The 13763-nt window shown below is 39.6% G+C and overlaps 1 protein-coding gene across 19 annotated transcripts in view; it reads right to left on the bottom strand.

Annotated features, from left to right (window-relative positions):
• The window catches only part of LOC147367073 (GTP-binding nuclear protein Ran-like), a 462878-nt gene that overhangs the window by 55287 nt on the left and 393828 nt on the right, over positions 1-13763 (bottom strand). For 18 of the 19 annotated variants that reach the window (XM_086415645.1, XM_086415646.1, XM_086415644.1 and 15 more), the window contains one exon: positions 2122-3301. The exons of the other annotated variant lie outside the window; for it this stretch is intronic. In XM_086415645.1, coding sequence (XP_086271771.1) covers positions 2495-3301 — 807 coding nt within the window. In that variant the 3' untranslated portion in view covers positions 2122-2494. Of the gene's footprint in view, positions 1-2121; positions 3302-13763 lie in introns of those variants that run through there. 19 annotated transcript variants of the gene reach the window in all.

Raw genomic sequence — 13763 nt, 5'->3', positions numbered from 1 at the left:
TGTTAAAGCCTTTGACAGTGCAGATCACAAAAAACTGTGGAAAATTTTTAAAGAGATGGATATACTGGACCACCTTACCTGCCTCCTGATAAATCTGTATGCAGATCAAGAAGCAACAGTTAGAACCAGACAGGGAACAACAGACTGGTTCCAAATAGGGAAAGGAGTCTGTCAAGGCTATATATTGTCACCCTGCTTAGCCAGGCTGGATGATGCACAAGCTACAATCAAGATTGCCGGGAGAAATATCAATAACTTCAGATATGCAGATGACACCACCCTTATGGCAGAAAGTGAAGAGGAACTCAAAAGCCTCTTGATGAAAGTGAAAGAGGAGAGTGAAAAAGTTGGCTTAAAGCTCAACATTCAGAAAACTAAGATCATGGCATCCAGCCCCATCACTTCATGGGAAATAGATGTGGAAACAATGGAAACAGTGAGAGAGTTTATTTTTGGGGGCTCCAAAATCACTGCAGATGGTGACTGCAGCTATGAAATTAAAAGACACTTCGTCCTTGGAAAGAAAGTTATGACCAAGCTAGACAGCATATTAAAGAGCAAAGACATTACTTTGACAATAAAGGTCCATCTAATCAAAGCTATGGTTTTTCCAGTAATCATGTATGGATGTGAGAGTTGGACTGTGAAGAAAGCTGAGCGCCAAAGAATTGATGCTTTTGAACTGTGGTGTTGGAGAAGACTCTTGAGTGTCCCTTGGACTTCAAGGAGATCCAACCAGTCCATCCTAAAGGAAAACAGTCCTGAATATTTATTGGAAGGACTGATGCTGAAGCTGAAGCTCCAATCCTTGGCTGCCTGATGCAAAGAGGTGACTCATTGGAAAAGACCCTGATTGTCAGGGGTCGTTCAACTTTAAGGGATCCAATATGTTTTCTTCCTTTGTGTGCCATTTCTCAAGGACTCTCTGTTCCTTATCAGTTCCTAGAAAATGGGAACGAGCAGAGCTGCATGTAGTTCTCAGGACTGAGATCATGGGAAAGGACACCTGCTTGGATTCCCTTCAGTGACTCTCTTCAGTGACCTTGTACTTAAAGAACTATCCATTTTGTTGCAACTGCTGAAATTTCATTCTTCTTAATGGCTGAATAATCATTTTATTGAAGATATATTAGCATGCATTTCTGCAAATAAAGTACCCTTGTTTCACTCAAGACTTAGGTCCCCTGCATCCTTCTTCTCGTTGACTCCAGTCCCCAAGTCCTGGTCTACGAAGACCATGACACCTGATGCTGGGGAAAAGTGAAGGCGGAAAGAGAAGGGGATGAGAAAGGATGAGATGGTTGGATGGCATCACTGACTTGATGGATTTAGTTTGAGCAAGCTCCAGGTGTTGGTGACAGACAAGGAGGCCTGGCGTGCTGCTGTCCATGAGGTCGCAAAGAGTCGGACACGACTAAGTGACTGAACTGATAACTGATCATATGTCAGCTCAGTGGGACATTATCGAAGCATTATAAAGGATAAATAATAAAACCATGCAGCAATATGGCAAAATGCCTCTCAAGTAAAAGATGTTTATAAAATAATGCTAAATATTGCTCAATAAAAATAAAATAGGAAAAGCATTGCAAATATATAATGCAACCATAAGTCCATAAGTCAAGTGTAAAAAGACAAAATTGCATAGTGTTATAAACTGTGTTAGTTAAATACAATTTGTTAAATGTATATATTTTGAATAGAATTCCTATACCATCAAAGCATATGATAATATGGTTTGGATATACATCAACCTCATAACATGAGAGTCTTTGTGAAGAGTTTGAAGAGACTGAGTCAGAGTAGGGTTTCAAGCAAACATGAGCATTAACACTTATTCATTTTAAGTGATAGACACTTAAGTCTGTCATTTTTATTTTGTAGTTTTCTCTATTAAATATTTAGTAAGCTAATTATAATGTAAATAGCTAAGCAAGCATGGATAACTTTTATGTATTATTGCAAATAAAGACTTAGTAATTTCATTTCCTAACATTAAAAAAACTTAATTACAAGCTAATATTTTTAAACTATTATTCAAAATACATATCAAAAGTGCTTTGTTCTTTTCTGTGTCTAGACAGACTTCCTTTGTTTCTTTAATTCACACAGACCAAACAATTTTTTTTTTTTTTTTAGATATTTGAAATACAACTTTATTCTGATTCTAAACAAAAAGGAATGGGAATGACAGTAACAAACAAGATTCCACCTCTCAATATTGTCATATGACTACAGCAGTCTTATATTTGAAACTCAAGGAGGAAACAACTGTGTCCCAAAACACCTAAATATGCAGGTCCAAAAAATGAAGGTATTTTTTTTTTAACTGACCCATTCACTCCAAAGCCTATCCATCTCCTTCAGCATCCAGAGATTAAGCACATGTTCTGCTTAGCTATATAATAAAGTGGCAAACACACCACACCACTGACATCACAGGACAGTTGCCTATAAAACTCGCCTTCTGACGCTGGGCCCCAGCTTCACTTTCTCACAGGTCATCATCTTCATCCGGGAGAGCAGTTGTCTGAGCAGCCTCTAAATCGTGCTCATACCGTGCTGCCAAGGCGAGGTCCATGACCACCTCTGGCGGGGCAAGAGCAGACACGGCGACAAATTCCAAGTTAGGGTCTCCAATCAGTTTTCTAGCAAGTAAGAGGAAGGGCTTTTCAAAGCTATAGTTACTTTTGGCAGAAATGTCATAGTACTGAAGATTCTTCTTTCGGTGGAAGACGACTGACTTTGCCTTAACCTTTTTGTCCTTAATATCCACTTCGTTGCCACACAACACAGTTGGGATGTCCTCCCACACTCGTACCAGATCTGTATGCCAGTTAGGCACATTCTTGTAAGTAACTCTTGATGTTACGTCAAACATTATAATGGCACACTGAGCTTGTATATAATAGCCATCTCTCAGTCCACCAAATTTCTCCTGACCAGCTGTATCCCATACAGTGAACTTAATCTGTCCTCTGTTGGTATGGAACACAAGAGGATGGACCTCAACACCCAAGGTAGCTACATACTTCTTCTCAAATTCACCAGTCAGACGACGCTTCACAAATGTAGTTTTTCCAGTACCACCATCACCAACCAAAACAAGTTTGAACTGAACTTGGGGTTCTCCTTGGGCAGCCATCATGATGTTACTTCCAGAAGCATCTCCGCGCCCGTCTGACTGAGCCAGACTGAACAATATGGTCACATATAGCTTACATACTGTATATCTAGCCTCAGAAGGAGAGGGACAGAGGGGACGAGAGAGTAAATTTCTTGACCTCCAGTGTGAAATTTCCTAGGAAAGAAATTCAATTAGACTGACTGGATCAGGAGTCTTAAGATGAGCCCATACACTGCGGCAAAAACTTTGGGGTCACACAAAAATAATTCGAAGAGGTGATATTCTTGAAAATGTTGCTTCTTCTATTCCTTTCTGGTGAGTCACAGAGCTTTATAAAGGCTCTGACAAGAACTGCAACAAAAAAACTTAGTAATTTTGTTTAAAAAGAATGTCCCAATATTATGTGACCATGGAAATATTTTCGAGGAACAACTATTATCTGCAGACACTTTGGGAATCACTGCACTTTACTGTTTGCATAAACCTACGTTTCAGATCAGAAGCACTATGCTTCTGTAGGAAATAAAATTTTTAAGAAAACAACTGTACCACAAATCATTTTTGTTAATAATTGCTCTCTACCACATGTAGAAAGCTCTTTAAAGTAAAATTGCCCAAATAATTTTTCTACTGAACGTGTAGGAACATAGGATAATCTTTATTTAATATAAAGCTTGCTATACCTCCCTTTCTTTTCTAGTAGCAGTTCTCTTATTGTTGGCAAAATTATAAAGAACACAGACATGAATTTCCATCCACTGTACCAATAAACAGGATTCAGAAGGGACCTAAATGCAGGAACTAGAATCACGCAGTAATTTCTCAGTGAAGTTGATATAGAATTTAGACTTCAGAGCGCCTATTGGTATTAACTGCAGATTCTACTGTAAAATAACAATGTCCTTTTAGTGCTTTCTTCTGCTGTCAAGTTTATATTTAAAACTTATATAGAGCTTCCACATCTTTCAAGTGATGAATCAGTGTAGACTTTAGCTTTGCTTTGCACGGGTGGCCAACCAATACATTTAGCTCTTTATTCCTAGGGGGAGTCTCCAGTCACTAACTTTATTACAACACTTTATTGAAAATGTGTAATTTCGTCTCCAAGTTTCAAATTGTGTTTTATTAATAAAAATTATTTGCTGTTCCCTGGAAAGTTATTTGAAGCCTGAGATAATTACAGAATGATAGAACTATCAAGCACATCCAGAGGTCACATAGCCCATGTTCTACTCTCAAAACAGATCCATGCCTTAGCTAAGCAAGGTATATTTCTAGTTACTGAGCCCTAGAGGAAATGATAATATATTTTCCAAATGTAGTAAATCCATGTTTGAAAATATTGACCAATCAGTGCGGCCTGTCTTTATACTGAGTAAATAGAAGCCCTGCAATCTGATAGGAGACCCTTTTCCACACCCTAATCTTTCTTTCTACCAATCTTTCTAAGGGCTTGGGAGTTCATACTACTAATTCAGTTTTCAGAGTACCCAGGCTTTTCTTTCTTGAATCAAAGTCACTCATCTAAAACCTAATTGTTATAGCTATCTTTGGGTAATGCTACCATTCTCCTGAACACCTAAACTTAAACTTGAAAGTCATATTGGACGCCTTCCTTTCCCTTCAGGCACACATCCCATCAGTAATAGTCTCATGATGTCTGTTCCCAAAGTGTCTCCTGGTTACCATTTTTTTCCATTTCTACTGACATTGCCCCATTACAGTCCAGATCCCCATTGCTTCTCATTTCCTTCTCACCTTTATAACACTTTCTAATTGGGGCTTACACCAGCGGCAGATTGAATTCAGACGTATATAACACAAAACAGCCATATATGCAGCATCTTTGAAAAAAGTGGGAATTCTTTTTCTCTCACCTGACAGTAAGATTGGCAGTAGTCATCGCAAGATGGTGAAACAGTTCCATGAGGTCACGAGAAACCCAAGATACTGCTGGCTTTCCATACTTATATTCTTAGAGTATTTTTGCATATGTGTTAGCCGCTCAGTCGTGTCCAACTCTGCAACCCCACAAACTGCAGCCCACCAGGCTTCCTTTTCATGGAATTCTCCAAGCAAGAATACTGGAGTGGATTGCCATTCCCTTCTCCATAGAGTATTTTTAGAGCAGTTGTATTGCCTTAGGCTGTCTCCTAATTTTAAAGCACATTCGCAGAACACCCACCCTATGATTTCAGCTTACATTACATCGGCCAAAACAAGACAGTGCTGCCACTTGCTTCAAATAAGGATGGTAAATGTGGTTGCATTTTTTAAATTGTTAGTTTCCTGTCCAGGCTGCTGTGTCACCATCCATAACAAAACTAGAGTCCTGGAAGCAAGAGGGCAATGACTGTCAGGTAGGGGATCCGGAGACTTTGCAACAGAACCCTTGTCTTCAGACTTGCCAGGGTTATCATGGATCTGACTGCCAGACTGATTTTCTCAGTTGTGCTCAGAAGAGTTCCTGATCACTCCTATTCTACCTCCCCTTAATGAAACTCTAAAGACAGCAACACAGACAGGAATTTTATTTCACACATCTCTGTGCTAAACTCTTGAAGCATATTACCTCATTTAATACCAACACATTCCCTGGAAGACATATTATCCCCTTTCTACCAAGAAGACACTTGAGACTCAGTCTAAGAAACCTGCTCAAGTTCATACTGCTATTAAATAAGTCAAGAGTCAACTTCAGGACCATGGCCAAGAAGAGGCAACACATGTGTTCTTCTTATTGTGTCAGGCTAATGACCTCTACTCGGAGAAGGCACTGGCACCCCACTCCAGTACTGTTGCCTGGAAAATCCCATGGACAGAGGAGCCTGGTAGGCTGTAATCCATGGGGTCACAAAGAGTCAGACACAACTGAGCGACTTCACTTTCACTTTTCACTTTCATGCATTGGAGAAGGAAATGGCAACCCACTCCAGTGTTCTTGCCTGGAGAATCCCAGGGACAAAGGAGCCTGGTAGGCTGCTGTCTATGGAGTCACATAGAGCTGGACATGACTGAAGTGACTTAGCAGCAGCAGCAGCAGCAGCAATGACCTCTACTAAAGCACCAAGCTTGTGGTCTGAAATTTTCTATGGTTATTTTTATTCCAAGAAGCTTATTGTATGGATCTTCCTAGTCCCTATATCTAGAAAAGGCATCACCAGCATAAACTGAATGTCCTCTAAAAAAAAAAAGGACAAATATCTCTGTAACTCTAAATATTTAATGGTATATCTGGAGATTCTGCTTTGAGGACATGTTTAATTCTGTTAACCTTTGTTTAGTCTACTATGACTCATCATTTTATGGATTAAAGAGTTTCAGAATACCATTTTAAATAGCACTCTTAGTTTTCAAGAAGAATAATACCATGAAGATTTTTTTCTACTTTTTATTAAGAAAATTTTAAAACTTACTGAAAAGTAGAGCAGAGTATAATGAACCGTGTATGCTCATTGTCCATATTTAACTATTCTTAACATTTTGTAACATCTGCTTTAAGTATTGCTTTGATGCAGTGGTAAAAAGTAAATAAATATGACATTTCTTTACCTATATATGTCAGTATGCAATGCTTAAAAATATAAATTTCTTAATAAAAAACCCAGGTTGTGCTAAACTTTCACTGTTTCTCAAAGATACCGATTTGATCAAACTATAAACAAGTACCACATGGATTTTGCTTTGCATTTCGTTATGTCTCTTAAGACTTTTAATCTAGAAAATTCCTCTCCTCCTCCCCCCTCATTCTCCTCACAACAATAATTTTTTGAAAAGATTAGGCTAACTGTCCTTTAGAATGTCCTGTTTTTACAAATATATAATTGCTTCCTTTTTTAACTATGTGTCCTGTTCACTAGAGTTGAGGTCTAAAGTCTTCATTCAATTCAGGTTACACATCTGTGGCAACAATGCATGAAGACAGTCTTTATTATAAAATAGACTGACAAAGCCATAGACCTTCTGCTGTAATACACTGAACAAAAGTTTTGTATGTTCCTTCTTTTAAGAGTCTATAGAGATAAATTAGGAGTTTGAGATTAGTAGATACACAGTACTATATATAAAATAGATAAACAAGGACCTACTGTATAGCACAGGGAACTATATTCAGTATCTTGTAATAACCTATGATGGAAAAGAATCTGAAAAAGAGTATATATAACTGAATCGCCTTGCTATACATCTGAACCTGACACAACATTGGAAATCAGTGTAATTCAATTTTAAAAAGAGAGTCTATGGCAATAATAGCAGGAACAAGTGGCCATGATTGCAAATGTTTTCATTTAATTAGGGAATTGTTTCTATCTTTTTCCTATGTGAATAGAATTTCTGAGAATGTGTGTGTATTTTCCAAGCACTGCAGTATACCATAGATCTCAATCTTATCTGTTCTCCTCGGTAACAAGTTGCCTCAAAGAAAAATAAAAGAAAAAAAAAAGGTAAAGAAAACAAAATTCCCATCAAGTATTATCTTCCCATGTGATCATTTATGACAGCTTGGGAATGAGATTGAGCCTAAACTGCCAACAGCTACATTTCCATAAGTGAAGGCCCCACGCTGATTGCCAGCGGCACACCAGTACAATAAAAAAGGAAAACAACGTGACCCGCTCACACAACACAAAGCGGCTTCTCCAGCTTGCTTTACTTAGTCTCTCTTACAGTGTTGTGGAAACAACAGTTCAATTCTGGTTGAAAGGGTTCTTTTATTACAACACGATGCAACTTTTCTCATAGTGACTTGTGTATAAATGGTAGGCCACAATCTTTTAAAAACATACTACCCACATTCCAGATACAGCATTAATAACATCCAAGTGAGAAACATGGAATGGCTAACCACAAATGAAAGTCTGACTTGTGACAATGGGCTGGCAGACGATGGTGGGGCACAATGGCTTTCTGAGTACATAAGGCTTTCTGTCTCATAATCACTGGGTATCAGAGAGGTTGGTGTTCATATTGTGACCTCACAGGTATTTCAGAGTGTTTTGCTCATACTAGTTACTTGGGATATCACTACTACTAACAAATTATAACAGTTAACATCAACCTAGTGCTTACTGTATGCTTGGCTACTTACTTAGCATTGATACTGTGCAAGCATTATCTCACGTTTCATTTAATCCTCAAAAAAAGACAAGGCAATTACTCTATAAATATTATCATACTCTTTTTGCTAGAAAGAAATTAGGACTTGAACTCATAGAAACAGAGTAGAATAGTGGTAACCAGGGGTTGGGTAGGAGGGGAAATGGAAATATATTAGTCAGAGTACTACTACTTTTAATTTATAACATGAACAAGTTCCAAGGATCCAAGGTATAGCATGCTGACTGTAGTTAAAAATACTATACTCTACTCTATTGATACTATGCATAAAATAGATAATTACAACCTACTATATAGCTCAGGGAACTCTATTTAATGCCCTGTGGTGACCTAAAGGGAAAGGAAATCCAAAGAATAGGGGATATATGTAAATATAAAGCTGATTCACTTTGCTGTATAGCAGAAACATACCATGTAAAGCAACTATACTCCAATAAAAATTAATTAAAGAAAAGAAAATTCTAATCAGTATCCCCCTGTGCTAAAAAATACTGTATTATATTCTTGGAAGTTTTTAAGAAAGTAGATCTTATAAGTTCTCACCAAAGGAAAAAAAAAGTAAATACATTGAGTGAGGGTGATTAATATATTAATTAATTTGGTTATGGTGAATATTTTATAATGTATAGATATCACATATCATCACATTATATATTTTAAATATATACAATTCTATTTGTCAATTATATCTGAATAAAGTTTCAGGGAGAAAAGTAGGACTTGAAAAGTAATAGTCAAACCAGTCCAATTCCCAAAACTATGCTGTTGAAACTTCTCAGAGTTTCTCTCCTAAGTGATATCATGGAAGAGATAATGAACACAGTTTCTGGTCTAAGAAGGTATCACCTATGAATTCTCCTGAGACCAGAGAGAAAATGAGTCTACCTCTTTTTCCATACTCACTTATTTGACCTCGTCACCCAGAGGTCATCATCCCCATGCCCAGAGACTGCAGATGGACAAAGTAAGTACTCATTGCTAAGGTGGTGTAATCAGGCTATTTTCATCAGCTTCCAGACTAGAACAGCCCAAAGTGAGCACACTTTCTCTTGACAGAATCACCATGGATGCTCACCTCCCCCTGACCTCAACACCTTTCAGAGTCAACATCTAAGTTCATGTACCACAAAGGAGGAAAGAAACACTGGCAGATCTGAACAGATGCTGTTAATACAAAAGCAAAAATGTAACATGTTTCCAATCATTTGATGACTGAAACAACCAAAAATTTCATATCTGTGGAAAAACATGTAAGATACAGATAAAATATAACAAATATCTTCTTAAATACATGCCTGAATTCATACACACACACACAATTATGTAAGAAAAAGCTCCAGAACAAAACACAGAGAAAGTACTGATTATCAGAGCCTAGATGGTTATGGATGGGACATGAGATTAGATACCAGTTTAATTAACCAGAGAACTTGCATTTTAGAAGCCATATAAATAGGATATAAATTTTAGGTCATCAAAAAGTAGGGGGCTGTAGCTGAGAATTCCATCTAAAGCCAGAAGCTTAGAACTCACAAGAAGTGAGGTCTACCAACAAACCCAAAGAGATGACAGTAAAGTTTGTTTCATGCTAAACTCTCAGTGGAAAAACAAGCCTACTCTGAGAACTCATATTCACCCATGTGTATTTTGGGTATGAATTTCCACTCTGTGTGAATTAATACCTCTTGTTAAAACTTGTTCTAACTCCAGTTAAGATTTAAGAAACTCAGACAAGAGATGGAGAAGAGGTGGACAACCAGTGCTCAGAGTTTGGCAAACTATCTTCCTGCTTGCAACCAAGCAGAGATCCCAGTCAGCATCTCTGCTCATCTGCAAAGCTGATTTGGTGAACCCACCTGGCTAGCTCAATTGGCAGTTCTACTGATTAGGGCAATCAGCCAACAGTCCATGCTGTCCAAAGGACATGTTCTGTGGGCCTGCCTGGGAAGGGAAGCAAATGTACAGCCCTGCCAAAGTACTGAGCATAACCTCAGTCCCACCCAAACAGAAATCCTAGCCAAACAACCTGGAATATCCTGTGGTCCTACACAAGCAGGAGACCAAGACAGAATCTCTGCCCAAGAGATATGTTGAACATATCCTTTGGCCCTGGGTAGTCTCAAAACCCAACTGATGGTACCAACAACTTCTGAGCCCAGCCTACAGTCCTGCCTGATTGCTGAATACAGCTTATAGCTTTGCCTATGCAGGGGGGAAGCTTTGTCAGCAGGATGGGTGGGGGTGGGGGGTAGTTGGGGATGTGGGGGCTGGAGGGTGGTCCAGAGAGTGACCTCCTCCCTATCCCGTGGCATAATCTACAGTGCCATCCAACCCAACCAGGAACCCTAGATAAGGATCCAGCCTAACAGCAGAGCATCAAATCTATGAAATACAATTGGAAGCCCTGCCTGGACAGACAGCCAGGCCAGCCCCTCACCAACAGCACAGTGCATCTGAGCCAGCAGCCTACCAAATCACAAAGCCCAGCATGAGAACCCATGTAACTTCAGAGCAAAACCTGCGGCCTTATCTGATTATGCAGCACAACTTGAAGCCTCAAACAACCATGAAACCCTGCCTGCTACCATTCCTGAACACACAGTCCATCCAGCTGTGGCCAGGGAGCACAGCTCAAGGCACCACTCAACCAAGAGAGATTGCAGCACTCTAACAGGTGTACCCAATCACAGAATCCAACCAGGGGCACTGCTGTAACAGGGGACACAGTCTGCAAATTCACTCAACCAGAGGTGATTTCAGAGTCCTCCTAGTGTCCCCATTTAACCTCAGAGCACAATCAGTAGCTCTGCCCAAACTGGAGGCTTACCCAGTGGTCTCACTTAGATGAGGAACCTGCCAAGAGAACCTCCCCTACCTCAGAGCACAGGCAGTAAGTAGCCTGGCCCAACCAGAGGCCCTCCTAGCAAGCCCTGCCTACCCATAGACACTACCAACTGACCCATCCATTACTTCAAGTTGATCTGATGGATGAACGTCTTTCACTGCCAATACAAACATATAAATTCTAGAAAAGGAGACCATTTAATTATATGTGAGAATACCGATATAAGGATAGAATGATCACAAAAAATAAGGTAAACAAGATACTGTCAAATGAAATTATAATTAAGTTCCAATGACTGACCCTAAAGAAATGGGTATTTATGACCTGTTTGACAAAGACTTCAAATAGTCCTCTTTAAGAAGTTTGGTTAACTATAAGTTTACACATTTCAGTTCAGTTCAGTCACTCAGTCGTGTCCTACTCTTCACGACCCCATGAATCGCAGCACGCCAGGCCTCCCTGTCCATCACCAACACCTGGAGTTCACTCAGACTCACGTCCATCGAGTCAGTGATGCCATCCAGCCATCTCATCCTCTGTCGTTCCCTTCTCCTCTTGCCCCCAATCCCTTCCAGCATCAGAGTCTTTTCCAATGAGTCAACTCTTCGCATGAGGTGGCCAAAGTACTGGAGTTTCAGCTTCAGCATCATTCCCTCCAAAGAAATCCCAGGGCTGATCTCCTTCAGAATGGACTGGTTGGATCTCCTTGCAGTCCAAGGGACTCTCAAGAGTCTTCTCCAACACCACAGTTCAAAAGCATCAATTCAGTCTGACACTGTTTCCACTGTTTCCCCATCTATTTGCCATGAAGTGATGGGACCGGATGCCATGATCTTTGTTTTCGGAATGTTGAGCTTCAAGCCTACTTTTTAACTCTCCACTTTCACTTTCATCAAGAGGCTTTTGAGTTCCTCTTCACTTTCTGCCATAAGGGTGGTGTCATCTGCATATTTGAGGTTATTGATATAACTCCCGGCAATCTTGATTCCAGCTTGTGTTTCTTTCAGTCCAGCATTTCTCATGATGTACTCTGCATAGAAGTTAAATAAGCAGGGTGACAATATACAACCTTGACGAACTCTTTTTCCTATTTGGAAGCAGTCTGTTGTTCCATGTCCAGTTCTAACTATTGCTTCCTGACCTGCATACAGATTTCTCAAGAGGCAGGTCAGGTGGTCTGGTATTCCCATCTCTTTCAGAATTTTCCACAGTTTATTGTGATCCACACAGTCAAAGGCTTTGGCATAGTCAAGAAAGCAGAAATAGATGTTTTTCTGGAACTCTCTTGCTTTTTCCATGAGCCAGCGGATGTTGGCAATTTGATCTCTGGTTCCTCTGCCTTTTCTAAAACCAGCTTGAACATCAGGAAGTTCACGGTTCACGCATTGCTGAAGCCTGGCTTGGAGAATTTTGAGCATTACTTTACTAGTGTGTGAGATGAGTGCAATTGTGCAGTAGTTTGAGCATTCTTTGGCATTGCCTTTCTTTGGGATTGGAATGAAAACTGACCTTTTCCAGTCCTGTGGCCACTGCTGAGTTTTCCAAATTTGCTGGCATATTGAGTGCAGCACTTCCACAGCATCATCTTTCAGGATTTGAAATAGCTCAACTGGAATTCCATCACCTCCGCTAGCTTTGTTCGTAGTGATGCTTTCTAAGGCCCACTTGACTTCACATTCCAGGATGTCTGGCTCTAGGTCAGTGATCACACCATCGTGATTATCTGGGTCATGAAGATCTTTTTTGTACAGTTCTTCTGTGTATTCTTGCCACCTCTTCTTCATACCTTCTGCTTCTGTTAGGTCCATACCATTTCTGTCCTTTATCGAGCCCATCTTTGCATGAAATGTCCCCTTGGTATCTCTAATTTTCTTGAAGAGATCTGTAGTCTTTCCCATCCTGTTGTTTTCCTCTATTTCTTTGCATTGATCACTGAGGAAGGCTTTCTTATCTCTTCTTGCTATTCTTTGGAACTCTGCATTCAGATGTTTATATCTTTCCTTTTCTCCTTTGCTTTTCGCTTCTCTTCTTTTCACAGCTATTTGTAAGGCCTCCCCAGACAGCCATTTTGCTTTTTTGCATTTCTTTTCCATGGGGATTATCTTGATCCCTGTCTCCTGTACAATGTCATGAACCTCATTCAATAGTTCATCAGGCACTCTATCAGATCTAGGCCCTTAAATCTATTTGTCACTTCCACTGTATAATCATAAGGGATTTGATTTAGGTCATAACTGAATGATTTAGTGGTTTTCCCTACTTTCTTCAATTTAAGTCTGAATTTGGTAATAAGGAGTTCATGATCTGAGCCAGTCAGCTCCTGGTCTTGTTTTTGCTGACTGTATAGAGCTTCTCCATCTTTGGCTGCAAAGAATATAATCAATCTGATTTTGGTGTTGACCATCTTGTGATGTCCATGTGTAGAGTCTTCTCTTGTGTTGTTGGAAGAGGGTGTTTGCTATGACCAGTGCGTTCTCTTGGCAAAACTTTATTAGTCTTTGCCCTGCTTCATTCCGTATTCTGAGGCCAAATTTGCCTGTTACTCCAGGTGTTTCTTGACTTCCTACTTTTGCATTCCAGTCCCCTATAATGAAAAGGACATCTTTTTTGGGTGTTAGTTAAAAGTTCTTGTAGGTCTGGATAAATTAGGGAAATAATGTATAAATAAAGAGA

The sequence above is a fragment of the Bos grunniens genome, chromosome 8 (genome assembly GCF_055505025.1).
Source record: "Bos grunniens cultivar Pamir isolate PY7600 chromosome 8, Bosgru_T2T1.0, whole genome shotgun sequence".
NCBI classification, from domain to species: domain Eukaryota; kingdom Metazoa; phylum Chordata; class Mammalia; order Artiodactyla; family Bovidae; genus Bos; species Bos grunniens.
Note: the sequence above shows the minus strand (reverse complement) of the source record. Positions and strands in the feature narration are given on the sequence as shown.